The sequence below is a fragment of the Hyperolius riggenbachi genome, chromosome 2 (assembly GCF_040937935.1).
Source record: "Hyperolius riggenbachi isolate aHypRig1 chromosome 2, aHypRig1.pri, whole genome shotgun sequence".
NCBI lineage: Eukaryota > Metazoa > Chordata > Amphibia > Anura > Hyperoliidae > Hyperolius > Hyperolius riggenbachi.
Window position 1 is genome coordinate 482226238 of NC_090647.1, and position 21872 is coordinate 482248109.

Consider the following 21872-nt stretch of genomic DNA (forward strand, 5'->3'; position numbering starts at 1 on the left):
ACTTCAGTTGTCTTTTAAAATTCCTAAGCGTTGGCAGTTAAGAGAAGCATTTCATGTTGCATACTTTCAATCAACAAGATTTTAATATGCAAAGTAGAGGAGTCGGAGTCGAGGAGTCGGAGGATTTTTGTACCGACTCCACAGCCCTGTATCATCAACAGGATGACCCAAATACTTGTATCTCTAACACACACCAGTGCATGCTGCACATGAGTTTCCTGGGCCCTGCTACTCTGTGTTACAGTCAATGTGAAATAAATGTGAATTTTCCTGACAGATACTAAATATACCGTATAGCATGTCAGCATGGCAGAACCAAGAGCTTTACGGATCCTAAAGACAATGAAAAGGTGGTGGTGAGAGATTTATAGTGGATTAGTGGAAGATCCTAATCAATAAATCATTTAGAAAGCCTTCACACACATCAGCCAAATCAACCAACTTTTTGCAACTCGTCCTGTCTGCCCAGTTCAAGACTGGGAAAACCCTGATCTACACAGATGCTGGGGAGGCATTTAGCAACTTATGGCGACTCCAATACTGATCTGTTACATTACAATTCTTTTACTATTCAAGAAATTTAAATTAACCTGAAAACAGGGAACAGAATTTGACATTAATAAGTCTGGCAGCTGAGATAATGCTACCGGTAGTTAGGACTAGCAAGTCTGTTGGAAGTACTGCAAGTCAGCAGCATTGCCTACCAAAATGCATGTGCTGCCATCTAGTGGTAAAGGGATAGAATTCACATTGAAAAGTAACTGAACGACAGCTACACCTGTGTGTTATGGTTTGAACTCTGCTGGAATGAGTTGCAGGAAGGCTCATTTGAAACAAAAAAAGAAAAGTTGAATACTTAGCCAGGGAAAGAAAGACTGTATGCATCTTCCCTGGTGCTGTGAATAAAAATAAACATGTACCAACAACAGATTGTGTCAAAATTGGCATAAGTACCAAAACATCACGGGGCATGCAGATCTGTCAATATTTACATCATTAAAAAGAACACTTATGAATATTGTAAACAGTATTTTCATCAGCAATATAACATGATATTTCATGTCTAATACTGGCATGAGGTCGTGTATCTGAACACTGCGATATGCTGACTAGAAAACAGTATATCTTTTGAAGTGCTAAATGTACATTTCTCTTACTTCTAGTTAAGTTACTACTGAAGGAAAATGCAAAGTTCCATTTCTGTGGGGTGGCTGGCAGGAGGCCTCTCCTTTATTTCCCGGTTATCGGGTAAACGAAAGAACCAGTAGTTTGAAATCCAAACTCCCGGGCAGAAGGGAAACGCAACCTCTTCCCCAGCTTACAGGACTGAAAACTGAAGGGGAAAAAAAGGCAGCAGTAACTTTACATCTACCAATACCCCCCAAACTATGGTGCCATTTATCTGGGTCCAGAAAGAGGAGCCCATTATCGGGATTCTTACCCTGTGCCTAAAGGTGGACATACTCAATCAAATTGATCGATTTTCCCTTTGTTCTTCATAAAAACAGTTGATTGTATAAGGATTCAAAACAACATTTTTTGACCGAGAATGAAATTATTATTTTTAATTTTCTATAAAAATTTGATCAGATTTGTTGGAAAAAAAATCAAATAGCAAAATATGAAAACTGAAAGTTTTATGCAATAGTTTGCTGGATATTTTCGAAAGAATCTATCGTTATTGTATAGTATTGCTTTGATTTGATTTTTCTGTTTATTAAAATTAACCAGGGGAAACAAAAAAAAAATGGATCAGATTTCTCTGGTTGAAACAAAAAACGAAATGGTGTATGCCACTTTTACAGTGACCCCTATGCATATGTCACAAACAAGTACCCCACATTCACCCACAGCCGAACACCAATCATCATCCCTAGCCTTATCCCTGACACGAAGCTAAACACTAAACTACCGGTAATACTAACCATTACCCAAATCCTAAGCATAGCCATAACCCTTTAAGCCACAGGTCTCAAACTCCAGTTTTCAAAAGCCATATCCATGTCAGTGTTAAGGATGGACTGAGAAACAAAGAAATGTGTTCTACTTGATAAACCACACCGTTCCTGATTCAGTCCCATCAATTAATTTGAGCTGTGCCAAAAATGTGCAAGAACCTCAGCCCTTTACAACTTTGCTTTAGTTATCCCTTAGGGCCCGTTTCCACTAGTGCGGTGCGAATCGCCGGGATTCCACCGCTGACGAAATCGCATGCGGATGAGATTCCGCATGCGTTTTTGCCGCGATTTCGCATAGGCAGGGTATATGCGAATTTAACCATGTCACTGCCTGGTTCAATTTACATTACTTTTCATGCGAATTTGCACGCGAAATCGCGGCAAAAAACGCATGTGCGTTTTCCCTATTAAATACATAGCCTGCGAATCGCCTGCATTCCTCACGCAGGCGAATTCTGCAGGCTCTACCGTGCAGAAATATCCTGCACAGAAAAACGCAGGAAAAAACTGACAAGTGGAAACAGGGCCATCCACTTGTATTGGTTATGCGAATCCGCATGCAGAGAACGCATGCGGATTCGCTCTAGTGGAAACGGGCCCTTAAACTATGCCCAGCACTAAACTTAATCCCTAAAAAACACAATAACTCAAGTAGGAAAAGAGAAGCTTAATCCTAAACTTACTCTGACCCTTCTCAAACACTAAACTAAACTAAACTAACTGACCCTCTAAACTACTACAAAGTTACTGTTGGTGCTATCAACAGTTGTTAATGAATCTCTGCACCTGCAGTCAGAGGCTCAAGATGATTGGTTGTACCTTGTTGGACCCTGAAGTGGAGATTACATGATGTCTCGGGCTCCTTCTGGCAGTCAGGGACCTAACTAGGTACTGTATGTAAGCAGCTTTGTATGTTTCTTTTTCATTAATTTCCAGTCTTGTACAAGTGAATGATCAGCATCTCCTTATTGCCCAAAGTTAGGATGTAAACAGCTAGCCCCACCCCATAAGCCAAGAACATAATGGACAGAAACTGAGAAATTGCTAGAGGTAAGAGAACATTGCAGTTGGATGGGTAAACCTAAACTACAGATTTCAATAAAAATTGATACAGGTCTCAACTCTCATACCAATATTAGCATACCGTATTTACCCTCATTAAGGAGGACTTCCATAAAAACAAATTTCCCCAACTCAAAGTGATCCAAATTGTTCTATACAGTAACAGTGCTCTTGAAAACAGCAGCAACTGTTCTAAGCAATTGCTAAAAATAAAATAATGTTGAATTAGTTTTACTGTACATTTGTTTTCCTGGAATGTTTAGAAGTTTACTTCAAATACCATGTTATTCAGATTGCAACATCTGATGAGGGCTTCCAGTAATAAAATCCACAGTCCCTACAGGTGCAACAGGAGTTGGTGTGTTTTCATTTGAGGGCCTAGTATCACAGATCCTGGTGCCAGAAGCACAGCATTTAAAGTCTCAAAACTTAGGAGGCTAGGTTAATATCAGGGATCCATTAGTGTTGGCTTGTTAGACGAAAGTATCTAGCTAGGCTATGATTTATGGTAGATTAGGAGACAGCATTGTGTTGGCATCATTTTAATGGTTATGCCAAGTTTTAGGCAACTGTACAATAACTTTAGATTCTTTCTGCGATGATTTTAACATCAATCTTTTTAGACATCAGTATTTAAAATATACCCATGTGTAGGCAACCCGTTTGGTAGGGAAATGATAACACTAGGCAGCATGTTAAGATCTATAATGATGTTGGGAAGTCGTGGTAATAGGGAAGATGGTGAGGTGGAGGTTAGAGACAAGTCAGGGCCTTTGGAAAATATTGGAAGTACATGTCAAAGCTCTTCTTTGGCTCCTCTATGGTTAGAGCTCCCGCCTACCACTGGGTAGCACTAATCAATTCACAGATGATGATGTCCATTATTCGTAATATTTTGTCAGCTCCATCTAGTGGTAGGAAGAAATACCAGCAGAGGATTTTACACAGTTAGGTAAATTGTGGGGAAACCGTATAGATTATAATTTCATGACTAAGGTACAATCTCAGATTCACCTGTAGGTGGCACTGTAGGTCAGATCAGAAACTGCTGCTTCGGTTATCTTACTAAAAGGAGACCCACAATAGTTAAAATCTCCAAGTAATCAGATTTATTGGTCAGGGAGAATAGTTTTTATTAAAACTCCTTTTAAATCTTGCAATATATACAAATATATTCCTTGATGGATGAAAGTAGACAATAAAAAAAAAATGTATAGACAGCACTGAAAAATCTGGTTCGCTGAGATTTGGCTCTGATTGACGGCAATAAAGTTCACTATGCCTTGTCGGTTTGGGTATCCAGTATTCCAGCTTCATTCCATGGCTAGCTGGCACAGGCGGCATAACTGCAAAACAGGGCAGAGAGGTTATAACAAGCTGTACTCACAACAATCTGTAAATAAATATACATTACGGTAAGGTACAAGACACTGCTTAAAGTCCATAATGACCTATGAAAGGTTATCGACTGTCTACTGACCCACCCCCTTTACAGTTGCAACAATAAGCACACAAAGCTGGACAGAACATAAAAAGCATAAAATAGTGAAGGCGCCAAAAAAAGCTAAAAGGCACATACAAACAGGAAACATTAAAAGAAGGGAATCACTGATTTTTGTTCTTCACCAAATGTTAGAGCAGGCTGTAGTATTTTTCATATTGCTATGGAATACCAAAATTATCTACAAGTCAACAAGAAACAGTTATTTGAAGCACATTGGAAATCCTGCATAGGCGTGTGGTTACAATCCGCAAAGCAAGTTGTATACAAGAACATCTTCCCTTTGTTCCACGTGTCTCTGAGATCCTTAGAGAGGCAATACACATGTGCTCTTACAACAACCCTCAGTATTATCACTGAAGTCATACTTGCAGCACTTTTCTTTGGCTAAAGGAAGTTTGTCAGAAATAGGCATTTGTAATAATCTGAATCTCCACTCTAAACCTTCTGACACTTTGAAGTCTTTAGGTATTGATGGATCTCATGCCTTTATGAGCAGGTGGAAGGCCGGCAAGCAGAAATGGCTGCCTTACCATCTATTAAGGACACAGTCTGAAGACTAAGGGGCAGGTTTATAAAGTGGCAGGATAAAAACTGCACCGAAAAAGCCACACTGCACTGACATTACAGGAGGGCACAATATCAACTCTCACCTATTTATGAAAGGTTGGGGTTTCTCTATTCCACTAAAAACACTTGAGATATGTAGTAGCTTCTCCCAGATTATTGTTGGTCTCAGTTTAGTTTCAGCGAGTAACATGTCCTTTTAACATGTGACCTGCCTGACCAATGATACAGTGTATTCATATTCCAACCCAGTCAAAGCAATGAGAAAAAGAGAGATCACCAAGAGCCCAATATAGTGTAGTATGTACTGGTAATGTATAATTGGAAGAGTAATATTAAATTTAATACTCACAAACCAGGGTTACCAATGAGGCAACCACTGTCAAAGCAGGTGGGGAGATTGTCCTGACCCCACTCAGGATTAAAAAGTCGCTCTCTGTAGTGGAAGAAGGAAGGGTACAACCCTCCACCAAGGATGGACTTGATGTAGATAATAGGACAACAGAGGCGCCAACAGGATAAAGAACACTAAAAGAGCTTAAAAACCCATCTTGGTAATAGAGGAGGTAGTGGTGGACTTACCTCCTCCAAGCAGAACATACGACTGTGGATTTTCAGTCAAAACGATTTCATTGGATACTCCAAATAAAGTGCCTCTGAGTCGCTCAGTGTTGAGGATACTGGCCGATGCGGTTTACTCCTATCTGCTATTGCCTGATGAAGTGGGTCTGTACTCCGCGAAACGCGTTGCACTTTATTTGGAGTACCCAATAAAATTGTTTTGACTGAAAATCCACAGTCGTATGTTCTGCTCGGAGGAGGCAAGTCCACCACTACCTCCTTTATTACGAAGATGGGTTTTTAAGTTCTTTTAGAGTTTTTTTTATTCTGTTGGCGCCTCTGCTGTCCTATTATCTACAATAAAGCAATGACCAGGATCCACAGCCAGGGTTAGTGGGCAAATTGCGTTCTTTGCAACAAGCAGGTGAGATTACAATGCATGGGAGGGTTGAGAGGTTCACATTTACATTTGGGGGGATAGTGGCCAAGCAACGGGGGCAGTGTCACAAGGCCGATTCCCAAGATATTTCATGCTGAAACAAATTGTGAATTGGACTATGGTGTATGGGCAGCCAACAGATCTCTCTCCGATCAGATTCATCAGATAGAGATCTGTCTCTTGGTCGATCTGCCCATGCATTGCTAGATGTACAAGCACCTTTAGTCTGCAAATGATAGGCTGGTTGTAGGTGATGGGTGATAGGCAGACTTATACACCAAGTCTATAGTCTGGTGTTACCTACCTGGGATGGCTGTTTTTACTGATAAATGCCCATCGTCAGACTTAAAGCCCAAAGTGAAGAACTAATGTGCTGCCTAACTCAATGCTGCTAACAATTGTTTTCCTTTTCTGCCCTTTTTATTTATATTGTTTATTGTCAGGTTAAAAAGCCTTGAGCATGATTTCATGGTTTGAATTACTGACAGCAGCAATAGATTTTTGCTAGTTTTATGGCTTTGTTTGATCATTCGTGAGACCCGGGAGCAAGAAACAGAACTTCTCCACGCTGCACAGAACCCAACACCCTGCAGTGACAAGAGAGACGCAATTATAAAAGAACAAACAGCCTCACTAAGGCTAAGGTAAGGCTATGAGTACACGGTGTTCATTCAAGGGCTGATGCAAGGATGGACAAGATATTGCAATAGCAGTGGCCATATATGTGTATTCACAGCCCATTCACTACTGTGAATAATGCCTGGCAGAAAGGGACACAAAATCGGATCTATGATGCGTTCTGAGAAACACACCACTTAGATCTCATATGATATGAACAGTGTTCTCCCCAGAATTTTTATTCCAGCCGGGTGGCATGAAATAGTAGCCGGGTGGCATGAAAAAGTAGCTGGGTGGGTCGAGATGAAAATGCAGGGCAACTCTGCTTACAGCATAGGAGGAGGTGAAGAGGTGAGCCGATGACAGCCGGGTGGTCACCAAATCTAGCCGGGTGGAGCACCCGGCTAAAAGAGCCTGGGGAGAACACTGATGAAATGCACTGGACACACCTTCGCTGGAGGTGCAGATGTAAAAATGCACAGTGTGCACAGAGCATTACACTGCAAACTGGTTTGTGACGTCAAGGATTCAGATTGTTACAAATGTCTATTCAGTGACTAGGAATAGAACTGCACCCTTTTTAAAGCATTATAGTACTTTTATATAAGTATGGTTAAAAAATGAGGCCCTGGTCAATAATGCAAAATACCTCCTTTTTATTTTAGACCGATTTTAGGAACCACAAGGGACTGCCACGGACATGAAGAAAGTGACCATGCTTTTCAATGGGCCCTTTCACACGTCAATTGTGGTGATAAAGTAAATCCGAAGCAAAATATTAAAAAACCCCAGATACTTACCTAAGGAGAGGGAAGGCTCTGGGTTCTGTAGAACCTTACCAATCATCTCCTCATTCTCTCATTCCTCAGCAGGCTCCTCTGTTTCAATCTCCCGCTGTGGGAGGATTTGGTAGTCTCCGGAAGCCTGAGTGCTCCTGAAGACTTCCAAAGCCCATTGCTGCGGAAGAGAGCAGTTTCTGACCCATGGGTGGGAGACTGCCAATGGGGGAGCCAGAGCAGGAACGACGGGACGAGGAGAGGAACGGGAAGGCTCTATAAGACCCAGAGCCTTCCCTCTCCTTAGGTATATATTTTTTAATATTTGGCTTCAGACTACCTTTAAATATTTATGCAATTTTTCCAGACAGCAGATTGTGTTGCCATTCATTTGTTGTATGGTACACATCTGTTTCGGAGAAGCAGCAGACCCTGGACCAGTACAGCATATCCACATAATATGGATAGGATACCAATCCAGCTTAGTAAACTCTGCCTCAAACTGACTCCTGGCCAGTTCATCCTCCTGTACTCAACGTTTGCTGATAACAGTCTGCAGAAAAAGGGTATAGAGCGCAAAGGAACAATTTACACTTGGGGAGCATAGTGACAATACAAGCAGTAAGTTCATTTCAGATTCAGGTTTTTTTAAACAGTAACCAGCATGCACTGCAGTTTGTTTACTCTCAGTATATACCAGGACAGTGTAACAGCTCACATCATGCCTACTGGAAATAGTATAGTATATTTGAAGAGAAACTGTAGTGAATATAATGAATAATTTATTTTATTTATTTATTTTTTTACAATACCTGTATTTATTTTTTATATTATTTAGTCAGTGTTCAGGGGCGTAGCAATCACCATAGCAACCATAGCGTTGCTATGGGGCTCACCCGAGCCGTACGTCACAGGGGGCCCGCAAGGACCTGGAGGGGTGGCAGCATGAGGGGAGAGCTTGGTGGCACATCGGTGGGGAGGGGGGGGGGGGGGGGACGGGCCCCCACCTCCCTCACCTCAGCTCTCCCCTCTGCGCTCCCCTCCAGCACTGATTATGCAGGCGGCAGGAGATACCTTCCGTGCGCTCCACCGATGCTCTTCTCTCTAGCCTCTGACGCGACTTCCTGTATAAACAGGAAGTCGCGTCAGAGGCTAGAGACAGGAGCATCCATGGAGCGCACGGAAGGTATGTATCTGCCGCCGCTGCCCGCCGCCTGCATAATCAGTGCTGGAGGGGAGCGCAGAGGGGAGAGCCCGAGGTGAGGGAGGGGGTGGCCCTTCCCACCGATGTGCCACCAAGCTCTCCCCTCATGCTACCACCCCTCCAGCACCCCAAAAACGGCCCTAAGCGGGCCCAGGGCGAGGGGGGCCTAACCTAACAAGGGGGGTGCCGCCTGTCACTCACTACCTAACCTGGGGGTCCCTGTCACTCACTACCTAACCTGGGGGTCCCTGTCACTCACTACCTAACCTGGGGGTCCCTGTCACTCACTACCTAACTGGGGGTTCCTGTCACTCACTTCCTAACTGGGGGTCCCTGTCACTCACTACCTAACCTGGGGGTCCCTGTCACTCACTACCTAACCTGGGGGCGCCTGTCACTACCTAACCTGGGGGGCGCCTGTCACTCACTACCTAACTGGGGTTCCCTGTCACTCACTACCTAACCTGGGGGTCCCTGTCACTCACTACCTAACCTGGGGGTCCCTGTCACTCACTACCTAACTGGGGGTCCCTGTCACTCACTACCTAACTGGGGGTCCCTGTCACTCACTACCTAACTGGGGGTCCCTGTCACTCACTACCTAACTCGGGGTCCCTGTCACTCACTACCTAACCTGGGGGTCCCTGTCACTCACTACCTAACCTGGGGGTCCCCTGTCACTCACTACCTAACCTGGGGGGCGCCTGTCACTCACTACCTAACCTGAGGGGCTCCTGTCACTCACTACCTAACCTGGGGGGCGCCTGTCACTACCTAACCTGGGGGGCCCCTGTCACTACCTAACCTGGGGGTCCCTGTCACTCACTACCTAACCTGGGGGTCCCTGTCACTCACTACCTAACCTGGGGGTCCCTGTCACTCACTACCTAACCTGGGGGTCCCTGTCACTCACTACCTAACCTGGGGGTCCCTGTCACTCACTACCTAACCTGGGGGTCCCTGTCACTCACTACCTTACCTGGGGGTCCCTGTCACTACCTAAACTGGGGGGCACTTGTCACTACTTACACTGGGGGCTCCTGTCACTACCTGAACTGGGGGGCTCCTGTCACTACCTGAACTGGGGGGCTCCTGTCACTACCTGAACTGGGGGGCTCCTGTCACTACCTGAACTGGGGGGCTCCTGTCACTACCTGAACTGGGGGGCTCCTGTCACTACCTGAACTGGGGGGCTCCTGTCACTACCTGAACTGGGGGGCTCCTGTCACTACCTGAACTGGGGGGCTCCTGTCACTACCTGAACTGGGGGGCTCCTGTCACTACCTGAACTGGGGGGCTCCTGTCACTACCTGAACTGGGGGGCTCCTGTCACTACCTAAACTATCCAGGCCAGCCAGCCCAGCATCACCACCAGCCAACAAGCCCAGAATCACTGTCAAAAAGGCCACAGCATCACCACCAGTCAGGCCAGCATTTACTTCAACCAGCCAAGCACAGCCCAGCATCACCGCCAGCCAGCCCGGCCACTGCATCACCGCCAGCCAACCCGGCCACAGCATCATCGCCAGCTAACCCGGCCACAGCATCATCGCCAGCCAGGCCACAGAATCACTGCCAGGCCTTTCAGCCCACACATCATCCCCAATCCAGCCAAAAACAGTATTGCCAGGCCAGCCAGACACAGCAGCCAGCAGAGGAGAATTCAGAAGCCAGGTGAGAGGTGTCTACCATATTAAGGGGGCATTCTGCCTATTTATGTGAAATGCTGTCTATTTATGTGCCTCATGACTGCTGAATTTGTCATGTCGGGGGCCTCATGATTGCTGAATTTGTCTTGATAGGGGCCTCATGATTGCTGAAATTTGTCTTGTTGGGGGTCACATGATTGCTAACTGCGAGACTATGGGAAAAGCTGAATTATCATCATATGAGACAGTAGCATTAAACCTACTTTTTTAGCTTTTTAAAACAGAAAATAAAACTGGGAGGTTCTAAAAAAAATGAATATATTTTTCAGGAGTAGGATGGATGAAATTGTTTATCTTCACAGTTTATTTGCAACTTGGCTTTTCCATAATGTTCATGTAGGAGTTAAAACGTTTGTACAGTATTTAGTTTACCATTGTAAAAGCTTTCCTCTCCCTGATTCACATTCTGAAATATATCACTGGTAGTTCTGCCAGGTGACCTGTATGGAATGTTCATTACTGAGAGTTCTATGCACAGAGGAAGATAATGCTTGCTTTTCATTTGAAAAAGCTGCCATTTCTCACGATGCAATGATGTTCACAGACTGCAAACTGTCAAGACCATGGTGATGACATCACCCTGTGGGAGGGTTTTCACCACAATATCAACTATACAGACCATCTGATAATCTATTCGAGAAAAAAAAGATTTCTCATGGGAAAGGGGGTATCAGCTACTGATTGGAATGAAGTTCAATTCTTGGTTAAAATTCCTCTTTAAAGGGATATAAAACCATGATGTAAGCATATTGCATTGTAGACCAGGGCTCCATTTCAAGACCACTTACCCACACTTCTATCCTAAGTACACTAAAACTAAGGTGCTATTCTGCCATAAAAAAAAAAAGATATAGCATATATATATATATATATATATATATATATATATATATATGTGTGTGTATGTGTATGTGTATGTGTGTATGTGTGTGTATGTGTGTGTATGTGTATATGTGTGTGTATATGTATATGTGTGTGTATATGTATATGTGTGTGTAAATGTATATGTGTGTGTAAATGTATATGTGTGTGTGTGTGTATGTGTATGTGTATGTGTATGTGTATGTGTATGTATATACATACATACATTTTTTTTTTAAGGCCTGTGTGTTTTCGCTTATATTTTACAAAAATGCCTAATAATTTACCAAATAGAATGAAACCACTTGCATTACAATAGACCCATCAACGCCATATGCAGGTAATACAAGTGATGTTGAATAAATGCACAACTGAAGAGACTTTTTTGAATTCTGTTGTAGCAGAACAACATTCCAACAGTTAAACACCAGCACTTTGTTCTTCAGTGGACAGAAGAAACTGAGGTCTCTCTGCTTCTAGTATGTGTGCAGTTGAGAGGTGATCACTAGATAGATATTATATAAATACAGCTGCAATGAAATGCAATGCCGGCTTTCAGAGCAAATAAACTGTACTTTGGGAACTTGTAATTTTTTAACAGAAAATATTACTTTTGCGCTAAAACAAATATGATAACTGTATGGGTAATAAAAAGTAGGAAAACATTTTTCATTGAATGTTATGTCAGAGTTTCAGACTGATTTAACATCACTGAATAAATGCTAACCATTCACCGAGTGCTTGTTTATAGGATCAAACCTTTAAAAACCAGGGCTGTGGAGTCGGAGTCGGAGTCGTGGAGTCGGAGTCGTGGAGTCGGGCAATTTTGGGTGCCTGGAGTCGGAGTCGGAGTCGGGAAAAAATGCACCGACTCCGACTCCTAATGAATTTAAACTGTAATTAAAATAGAAAATATGATAAAATGTTCTATTTCTCAGACAATAGTCATTAAAAATAATGTATATATACAGTATATATACAGTAATAGCTGTGCTTAGTCCACAAAAATGAAATAAACCAATCAAAATTAGTTACTTGTGCTGCTTCAATAAAGCAGTCCCCGTATTTTTAAGGTCAGATATACATATCTGATTGTGACTGTATATATGATGTGTACACAGGAATCTCTTATATATACTAAATAACATCTATGCTGTAAGAATAAAGCCTGATGTGTAGCTGTGTCACTAATAGAGATGGTCAACGAGATGGAAATAATTCTGCATTGATGCTGATTTATGCAAATGTATGCACTCCCTTTGCTGATGAAATCAAATAATTTGATATGTTGTTAAAATTTGGTTTGGTGACTACAAATTAAAGGGTACCTGAGACGGATGAAAAGTAAAGTTTTATACATACCTGGGGCTTCCTCCAGCCCTCTTCAGGCTAATCAGTCCCTCGCTGTCCTTCACCACCCGGATCTTCTGCTATGAGTCCTGGTAATTCAGCCAGTCAGCGCTGTCCGGCCGCATGCCGCTCCCACAGCCAGGAACATTCTGCACCTGCGCAATAGTGCTGCACAGGTGTAGTATGCTCCTGGCGGCGGAGTGTGTGCATGCGCACTACGCCTGACTGGCTCAAGTACCTGGACTCATAGCAGAAGATCCAGGTGGCGGAGGAGGACAACGAGGGACTGATTATCCTGAAGGCGGCTGGAGGAAGCCCCAGGTATGTATAAAACTTTAATTTCATCTGTCTCAGGTTTACTTTGTTACACAGTAGTACTATACTCTACATATGCACTCCCCACAAAGCTGCAGGGAATCCACTGAGAATGCTGTGCACATTGAACACAGAGGTGTTGTCTGTTACAATCTCCTCATTCCCCTGCAGAGTACCTGCACATCATTCTTACATGTACCCACAGTTACATTGCCTAGGGCCTGATAGATGTTCTTTGTTCCGGTTTGTACCTTTTACAAGTACTCTTACCAAGGACTAGTTTTAGTCTAAAGGGAATAAATATAGTAGTCTACATATCCTTCTCACTTCAGTTGTCTTGTAAAATTCCTAAGCGTTGGCAGTTAAGAGACGAATTTCATGTTACATACTTTTAATCAACAAAATTGTAATATGCAAATTAGAGGAGTCGGAGTCGTGGAGTCGGAGTCGGAGTCGGTGGAATCCTAAACTGAGGAGTCGGAGTCGGTGGATTTTTGGATCGACTCCACAGCCCTGTTAAAAACCACAACTGCATTCATATTATGTTTAATATGTTGATGTATCCTTTATGGTTTAGCTTACCTCTCGTTTTTCTTGCTTGCGTCAGAATATAATCTGCCAGCTGTTCGGATGTCTTCACCGGCGAGCAGCTTTTTCTCCCTTAACAGCAGAAGGAGTACATCAGACTCATGGGCAGCCAGTGGTGTGTCCTATACAGGAAGCCTATGCGCTGACAGAGGAATAAAATGCTGAACTCGCATCCCCTGCCACTTCATTACGCTCTAAAAAGCAGTAGGGTCATCCGCCTAGTGGCCCAAAGGCCACACGTCATCGTCCAAAGCAGAGATTTTGGTCCATTTCTTAAAGTTATGCCAAAACAGACGACTACTTGCATGTAAGTGCTGCGCAAACCTACAGTATAGACCGCTAGCAATAATATGCCTACAGACGATCATGTTGCTGATCACCCATGTGTCATTGTCCTATCTTCTACTATAATACACACCACACGATGCACATTATGAATGCAGTGAGTTTATTCGTGGCATACAGGACAAAAATAAAAAATAATAAAGTGGCCACCTGACTTTTAAAGCCAACCCTAGGTAAGAGTGATATAAAGGCTGCCATATTTATTTCCTTTAAAACAATTCCAGTTGCCTGGCTGTCCTGCTCATCTTCTGGCATCAGCAGTGTCTCAACCCTGAAACCAGCATTATCTAGTCGAGTCAGAGTACTTGCTTGTTCAGGGTCTATGGAGAAAAAGTACCAGAGACACAGGATCAGGGAGATAGCCAGGGAAATAGTATTGTATAAAAGGAAATAAATATGGCAGCCTCCATGTCACGCTTACCTTTGTTGGTGACCTTTAAGCAAAGCTTAGCAGAACTTGGAACAACTGAGTGTAGGTACCGCAAGGCGTCTGCCAGTAGTTTCTATACTCCAGATCTATTACCATTAATCTTAGCACATATGGAATACAGATACTTTTACTTCTGACCAGCAATTGTAGTCTGCACCTTACTGGCATCCACACTCCATTGAGTGTAGCTCCCCTATGATAAAATGTGGTTTCCAGTGCTTTGTGCACAGCAGAAAGGGACAGGACAGGGCTCAGTCAGAATGCAAAAGATTAATTTCCTAGAAAAGTACAGTTATTTCAGCCTCAGCCTTCTGAATGCCTCTCCATACCCCCAGTTCCACTTTGTTTGTAGGCACCTGGGTTGTTGAATCTGAAGAGCTAAGATTTTTGTTTATATCCAGCACCATCAGCTTTCTGCTAAGTGGCACCCTTGAGTATAAGAGGGACAAGCTGCATATTCATGTCAATGGAGAGTCCTCCACTTTCTACTGCAAAGCAGACTCCGCGACCATAAGGGAGAGGCGACCGGTATGTAACATAGGAAAACCTGGCTTTTCAGATCACAGGTTCCACGCTGCTTGTAGGTGGAAATTGGGGAAGAGCACTGCACTTCATATGTGCACAGCTATACTTTAAAGCCTTTGTTAAAGCTGCATGTATGCTGAGTAGTGAGAAGCAAAGACAATTCTAATATGCTCATTAGCTTTACAGAGGAAGCCTAATCACTGAGCCGGCAAATCACTGTTGGCAGTTTTGTGTTGTTGATCCTAAATTCTGCCTCATGGGAGGAGGCAATACAGCTGATTAGGAGACATTTTTGCTCTTCATTAGTAATCAGTGGCCTCCCTGAGCATCTAAAAGGTTTGGGAGATGGATTAAGGCACTTAAATTTGTTCAGTAGCATCTGGTTGCAAACATGAAGAAACCCTGACAGGTTCACTTTAAAGAGGAGCGGTCAGCCATACTATTTTAGAAAAAAAAACCACATATATAAGTATATAAATACTTGCTCTACTTCTATAACATATGTATTGCACTGTCCACATTTTGATTTTAGTGATTTTTTTTATAGAAAAAAAAAGAAAATCCTTCTTAGCATTTCCCATTTTAACAGTAGCCATTTTGAATCCAACCCTGATGTCATTTCCTCCCTTACTCTCCCTCCGCCTGATTTGTCCACCCTTCACTATAAAAAGTGCATTGTCTCAGCATGAGAAATATTGGCCAATCAGAGAGGAACAGAGGTGTGAGATGGGAAAGAGAGGAGGGAAAGAGGCTTCAGTCAATCAGGCTGCACTAGTTACGTCTGAGGGGGAAGTAGAGAAGCAAAAAAAGGACAACCCAGCATACCATGCAATTTTTTTTTTATGTACCAAATTTTGTGTGTACCAAATAAGAGTCAGGAAAACTGGGGAATGATCATTTATCAACAAGAAAAGTAATAGCGATTTTAACTTTTGGATTGCCTGGTTAGCATCCTTATTACTTGTTTACCAGATAAAAATAAAGAATTGATTTTTGAGTTTATGCCCGACAGTTACACTTAAAGGGATACTGTAGGGGGTCGGGGGAAAATGAGCTGAACTTACCCGGGGCTTCTAATGGTCCCCCGCAGACATCCTGTGTTGGCGCAGCCACTCCCCAATGCTCCGACCCCGCCTCCCGTTCACTTCTGGAATTTCTGACTTTAAAGTCAGAAAACCACTGCACCTGCGTTGCCGTGTCCTCGCTCCCGCTAATGTCACCAGGAGTGTACTGTGCAGACACAGACCATACTGGGCCTGCTCTGTGCGCTCTTGATGACATCAGCGGGATCGAGGACACAGCAACGCAGGCGCAGTGGTTTTCTGACTTTAACCTCCTTGGCGGTATGAAAAATACCGCCAGGAGGGAGCGCAGCAGTTTTTTAAAAATTTTTTTTTTTTTAATCATGTAGCGAGCCGAGGGCTCGCTACATGATAGCCGCTGCTGAGCGGCATCCCCCCGCCCGCTTCGATCGCCTTCGGCGATCTCCGATCAGGAAATCCCGTTCATAGAACGGGATTTCCTGGAGGGCTTCCCCCGTCGCCATGGCGACGGGGCGGGATGACGTCACCGACGTCACTGACGTCGGGACGTCATTGGGAGTCCCGGGCCACCCCTCGGCGCTGCCTGGCACTGATTGGCCAGGCAGCGCTGGGGTCTGGGGGGGGGGGGGCCGCGCGCCGCAGCAAATAGCGGCGATCGGGCGGGGGCCGGCGGCGATCAGAGTGCTGGCGCAGCTAGCAAAGTGCTAGCTGCGTCCAGCAAAAAAAAAATTATGAAAATCGGCCCAGCAGGGCCTGAGCGGCACCCTCCGGCGGCTTACCCCGTGTCACACACGGGGTTACCGCCAGGGAGGTTAAAGTCAGAAATTCCAGAAGTGAACCGGAGGCGGGGCCGGAGCATCGGTGAGCGGCTGCGCGGGCACAGCATGTCTTCGGGGGACCATTAGAAGCCCCGGGTAAGTTCAGCTCATTTTCCCCCGACCCCCCTACAGTATCCCTTTAAAGAAAGCTTTAAAAAAAATCTCCAGTAGTTATTTAGCATTTAGCACAATGTGAATCGCTCTCCTGCTTGGAAGGCTGTCCAGTTACATTACAGAGCTTTCAAACTGCAGATAATGGACATTGTTTCCCAAAAGACGCCAGAGTAATTTGTGGTTTCAGAATGCTTATTTGCACTACTGATGACCATTTACTTGTGCTTAGGATACATTTATCTCAGCATTTCTTCTGCTATTACAGGATTAGAGATTTGTTTTTACTAAAATAGGTTTTGGATTTTCTTTAGAAAGTGAAATGGAATTTTCAATCAATATTTCTGACCGTTGTGTTAAGACTAGCGAGGAGACAATGAAAAAGTAGTGTATACCCTATGCGTCTCTGCTTCACCCAGGCAGGGATTATTCTGCGTTGTACAAGGCCCAAAGTACACAGGCTTGCTAACACTAGGCCATGGCACAACCCCCATGGGAAGATTGGATAGCGCCATCCACATGTATACACAGATACAAATCCAGTACTTGTTTGGTTTCCCTAGGCGTCCCTTTGCCTTCTCAGGCGCCCTGTGTCTGGCAACTGTGTTTATTTCCCAGAACAGAAATCTTGGGTAACAACTAAAAAAAATTGAACTATACAGAATATTATGGCCCATGGACTGCCATTCCCTTTGTCTTATATGCAGAACAATTTAGTAAAAATGAAAAAAAAAAAAAAGAGAAAAAATTTAGAGCACTATGTGACCATAAGCAGTGATCACTGTTGACCAGTACTAATATATGGAAAAGGAATAACTAGAGAAGCTTCCGCGTTGAAGTACTCAACACATGAGCTCGGCTAATTCAAGTGACCCTTTCACCCTCATGCATAATGAATTAGTCAGACCTGTAATGCAGCTGCAGGTACTTAAAGTGACCCTGAACTGAAGGAATATAAAGTCAAGTGAGGAAGTGATCATAAACTACACGTCCAGAGATCACCATCTGATAAAACGATGTCTAAACATCACCAGTTTCAAAGAGTAAAGCTGAGGTACTGTAAGTGGAATGGACAGTAAAGTGGGTTTAACGCTTGAGCTTCCAACAACGATAAAAGACCGTTAGGCCAATTTATTGCAAGTACCACAGTGCAGAGCATACTTGACGTTTCGACCTGTGTGGTCTTTATCAAGTGCTTATAGAATGATTGCGCAACCACCATATTTAAGTGCAACAATTATCCTAAAACATTCCCACTACATTTGTGGGTGGGCACAATACTTAAAGAAAAAAGCTACTTTGTGAATCACAGAAGAAAGCTCAAAAAAGCATTTTAAGGTGAAGTTCTCATTTATTGCATTTGGAGCGAGCGTTCCCAGCTCGAGCTTGCCCAATTGGCTTTCTTTCACAATTAGACCAATCGGAATCAGAACAGGTTTACTTCACAGCCATATTTAATACAATGGGGGAGCCGGATTAAAATGCACATTATCCCTGGAATCACACTACTGCCTGCAGCCTCGGCACCCAGAGAGAGACTGCTGATCAGAGTGGCCTCTGATCACATGACCTCCATGATAAACCAATCATGGAGGCCAAACTGAAAGCTTGTTTTCTGTATAATTAAAAATAAATAAATGTCCCTCACTAAATTTCATATATGCAGTCCCAAAACTGAGGCACCACAGACAGGAGGTTCTTCCCAGTGGTGATAAATATAGTAGAAGCAACCTTCCACAGATTCAAGGGCTTATTTGTTCTATTCACTTGTCTATAAACTTGACTTTAAGTAGATTTTTGACGATTTAATGTAAAATCATACAGCACCTGATCACCTATTGTGTAAGAAAAAAAAATGATGTCTCCACCACCTACCAGTGATGTATGGTGCGTTGCCTGGTCCAGACTGAACACCACACTCCACAAGTGTCTCCTCAGGGTTTCCTGACTGTACAGGAAGTATGACAGTGATATCATAAGGCTATGCACAAAAAGGGCGTGCTGACATACACTCCTCCCAACAGATATGGGTGGAGGGCGGTGCCTGGCTGCAGGCTAGGCTGGGCACTGCACATTAGTGGCAGGTGGGTGCAGATGTAGAACACTTTTTGATTACACAATTTGGCGACTGGAGCCTTGTTATTTCACTTAAGGACTTTATGTAAATCAGTAACATTTATGTATTTCTTAAGTGAAAGGCATGATAAGGAAAACAAATTAGCAGCAAATGGTAAGCGTTAATACTCATATTTAGGATGGACTGGCAGCGCATTAGTATCAGCTTAGGGTTTTCTGATGAACAAAAGACAGGGGACAATCACAGTGTTCAGAGAAAACAATGCAAATTAATGCAAAACAGAAGCCAAAAAAACCATATACAAATTATACTTCGGAAGGAACTGAAACTGGAAGACAAGGCACCAACAAAGCAATCAGCACAAGTACATAAATTAAGCAGATACATATTAAGTTGCTAATATTCAGGTGAGATCAAAGCTAACTGCTGTTACAAGTACAGGACGTATGGACAGCCCAGAACCATGTATGCTATATGTATTTTTGTAATTTGTATATTTTTTTTGTATTATCATTATTACAATGCCCCTTTATTCTATGATAAATGTAAGTGGCATACAATCTTGGTAATACACATATGCAGTGGCTTTCTGACTTGCACTTTTCACAGAAGATAAATTAGAATGTATTTTTTTAATCATATGGCCTGTTCTTGCAGCCAGGTCTGCTTTCACTTATCAGCCACTCAGTCAATATTCTTACAACCTCGTATTATTGACTGAGGGCTGTACAGACTGCTGAAGATATATGGATTATTATCTACCCATTGGACATTTACGCATCACAGAGACATTTACCACATTCACAGCTATGTAAGAAAAGTAATAAAGTGTGAACTGCATAGGAAAAAAAGAGAAGGATAAGACTGAAGTGACTCTTTGCAGCTCAAAGTCCAGGAGAGACACTTATTTAATACAGATTGAAGAACGTCAAACCCTTGAAGGGACAGATAGCCTTTCAAGCACAATAAAAAGTCTTATGGTGTACACTATACACTAATCGCTGGGTTGACATTTTAGAGTTATTATGACCTTCATATCTATGTGGTTCACAATATACAGTTGTACATTAACCTGAATTGAGATAGTCTGGAATGAGGAGATTTTGCTCTGTAAATGGGCAGAACGACTCTTCAACTCAGTGGAATAACTTGGCCTTGTAACAAATAAACAGGAAGCAAGCTAAACAGTTCTCCATATTGGAAGAGACCCTTTTGGAAACTCAGCATTTATATAATGCATTTACAATGCATATACTATATTGCCACATACCGGTAACTGAAATCTTAGCTTCTTCTGGTAGGACACTGTTCCACCCTTACATGTAGTTCTACAGAGTACCTAGTTGGGAATCAACTCCTCAGTGTAAACACCTTGCTGAAAGAAACCTCTATAGGTGTCGGTAAAGGGTTTTGTCTAAAGCAATAAGCGTTTATTGTTTTCACTTCTGACTGTCCAGAAAGGCATCCCTCTTTACCAGTGTGTCTCCCCCACCCAGATTGGACATCAACCCAGCTACAGCCAAAGAAATTTAAACGACTGTAGCGAGAGGGATATGGAGGCTGCCATAATTATTTCCTTTTGAAAAATACCAGTTCCCTAGCAGCCCTGCTGATCTATTTGGTTGCAGTAGTGTCTGAATCACATCTGAAACAAGCCATGCAGCAGATCAGGTGTTTCTGACATTGTCACATCTGACAAGATTAGCTGCATGCTTGTTCAAGGTCTATGGCTAAAAGTAGAAGAGGCAGAGGATCAGCAGGGCTGCCATGCAACTGGTATTGCTTAAAAGGGAATAAATATGACAGCCTCCATATCCCTTTCACTTCAGGTGTCCTTTAAGGATATGCTGCAGATTAGCCAGAAGGATAACATCACAAGTTGCCAGTCAGAAGTGGTGTATATACATCTCCTTGACTGCTAGTTATATTACAGCACATCTAGCTACCTGTTCCATCTCCTCTGATTAACTTGTCTTCCCCCTCTTTGGACTCTCATGCATGTTGTGAGGAGAAAACAGTGAAGGAGATTTGTGAGCTTGTCTGGAGTCATGACTATACATTTCACTTTGCTCCAAATCTTTATTCCTTTTTTGATTGTTAAGGTATAAAATGAGGAGTTGATAGACAGCAACCAGAAAATGGCAAAGGGGGTTCCTTGCTTTGTTTCTGAACATGGAAGCCCACTTAATTCTGGATTTCTTAATATGCACACCCTAGCTTAATGGCAAAGATCTCATCAGCTGAGTAATACACTAACTGATCTGGTACTGCGAATCAGCCAGCAATGCAAACACCTTTTGTAGCAGGCATATAAATAACAGGGGAAGAGAAAGTGAAGCCTGACCTGCTCCCCTGTATGTCGTCCAGCTCTTGGTTCAACAGCGCATTCCTCTCTTCTTCCTCCTGCAGCCTCCGTTTCACAGCACGAAGTTCCTGCTGAGATTCACACTTAATGTCATTTGCTACCACTACTGCTGTCTGCAGGTCTGCCTGAAATCGCTTCCATTCCTCAGCATCCTCCTGTGTGGGGAAAAAAAATCTGTCAGAGGCGTTCTTTATCTTGATGTCAAGTTTTAAAGACATACTTAAATGTCTACATGTTCAGTCTTCTAGTCACATCTTCCAGTCCACAACGCCTGGCAAGCTCTACACCCTACAATGATCTAAATCAAAGAGCGCCCAAAACAACAGGTCCTCACTTTCTGAAAAGTGAAATAAAGCTTGGGCACTACAGTGGCTAGGCTAGTGATGGCTAACCTTGGCAATTCAGCTGTGATAAAACTACAAATCCCATCATGCCTCTGCCCCCCAGAGTTATGCTTAGAGCTGACGGAGTATTGCAATGCCTCATGGGACTTGTAGTTCCACCACAGCTGGAGTGCCAAGGTTAGCCATCACTGGGCTAGGCCAATGGTGTCAACATTTTGGAGCGGTCAGGGAGCCGCTGATTTCTAAGCACCAGCCTATTTTCTAAATAACAAATACGTATCCTGGGCAAGAGTATAGTTGCTTGT

General features: G+C 43.2%; 1 protein-coding gene across 3 annotated transcripts in view; it reads right to left on the minus strand.

Moving 5' to 3' along the window:
- SPECC1 (sperm antigen with calponin homology and coiled-coil domains 1) overlaps positions 1 to 21872 on the minus strand; it is a 481287-nt gene that overhangs the window by 197695 nt on the left and 261720 nt on the right. The window contains exons 7-9 of one of the 3 annotated variants that reach the window (XM_068270299.1): positions 21203 to 21378; positions 13504 to 13581; positions 1665 to 4366 (exon numbers count right to left, since the gene is read on the minus strand). In XM_068270299.1, the coding sequence (XP_068126400.1) occupies positions 4345 to 4366; positions 13504 to 13581; positions 21203 to 21378 (276 nt within the window). In that variant the 3' untranslated portion in view covers positions 1665 to 4344. Of the gene's footprint in view, positions 1 to 1664; positions 4367 to 13503; positions 13582 to 21202; positions 21379 to 21872 lie in introns of those variants that run through there. The other 2 variants (XM_068270300.1, XM_068270298.1) reach the window with 2 other exon arrangements.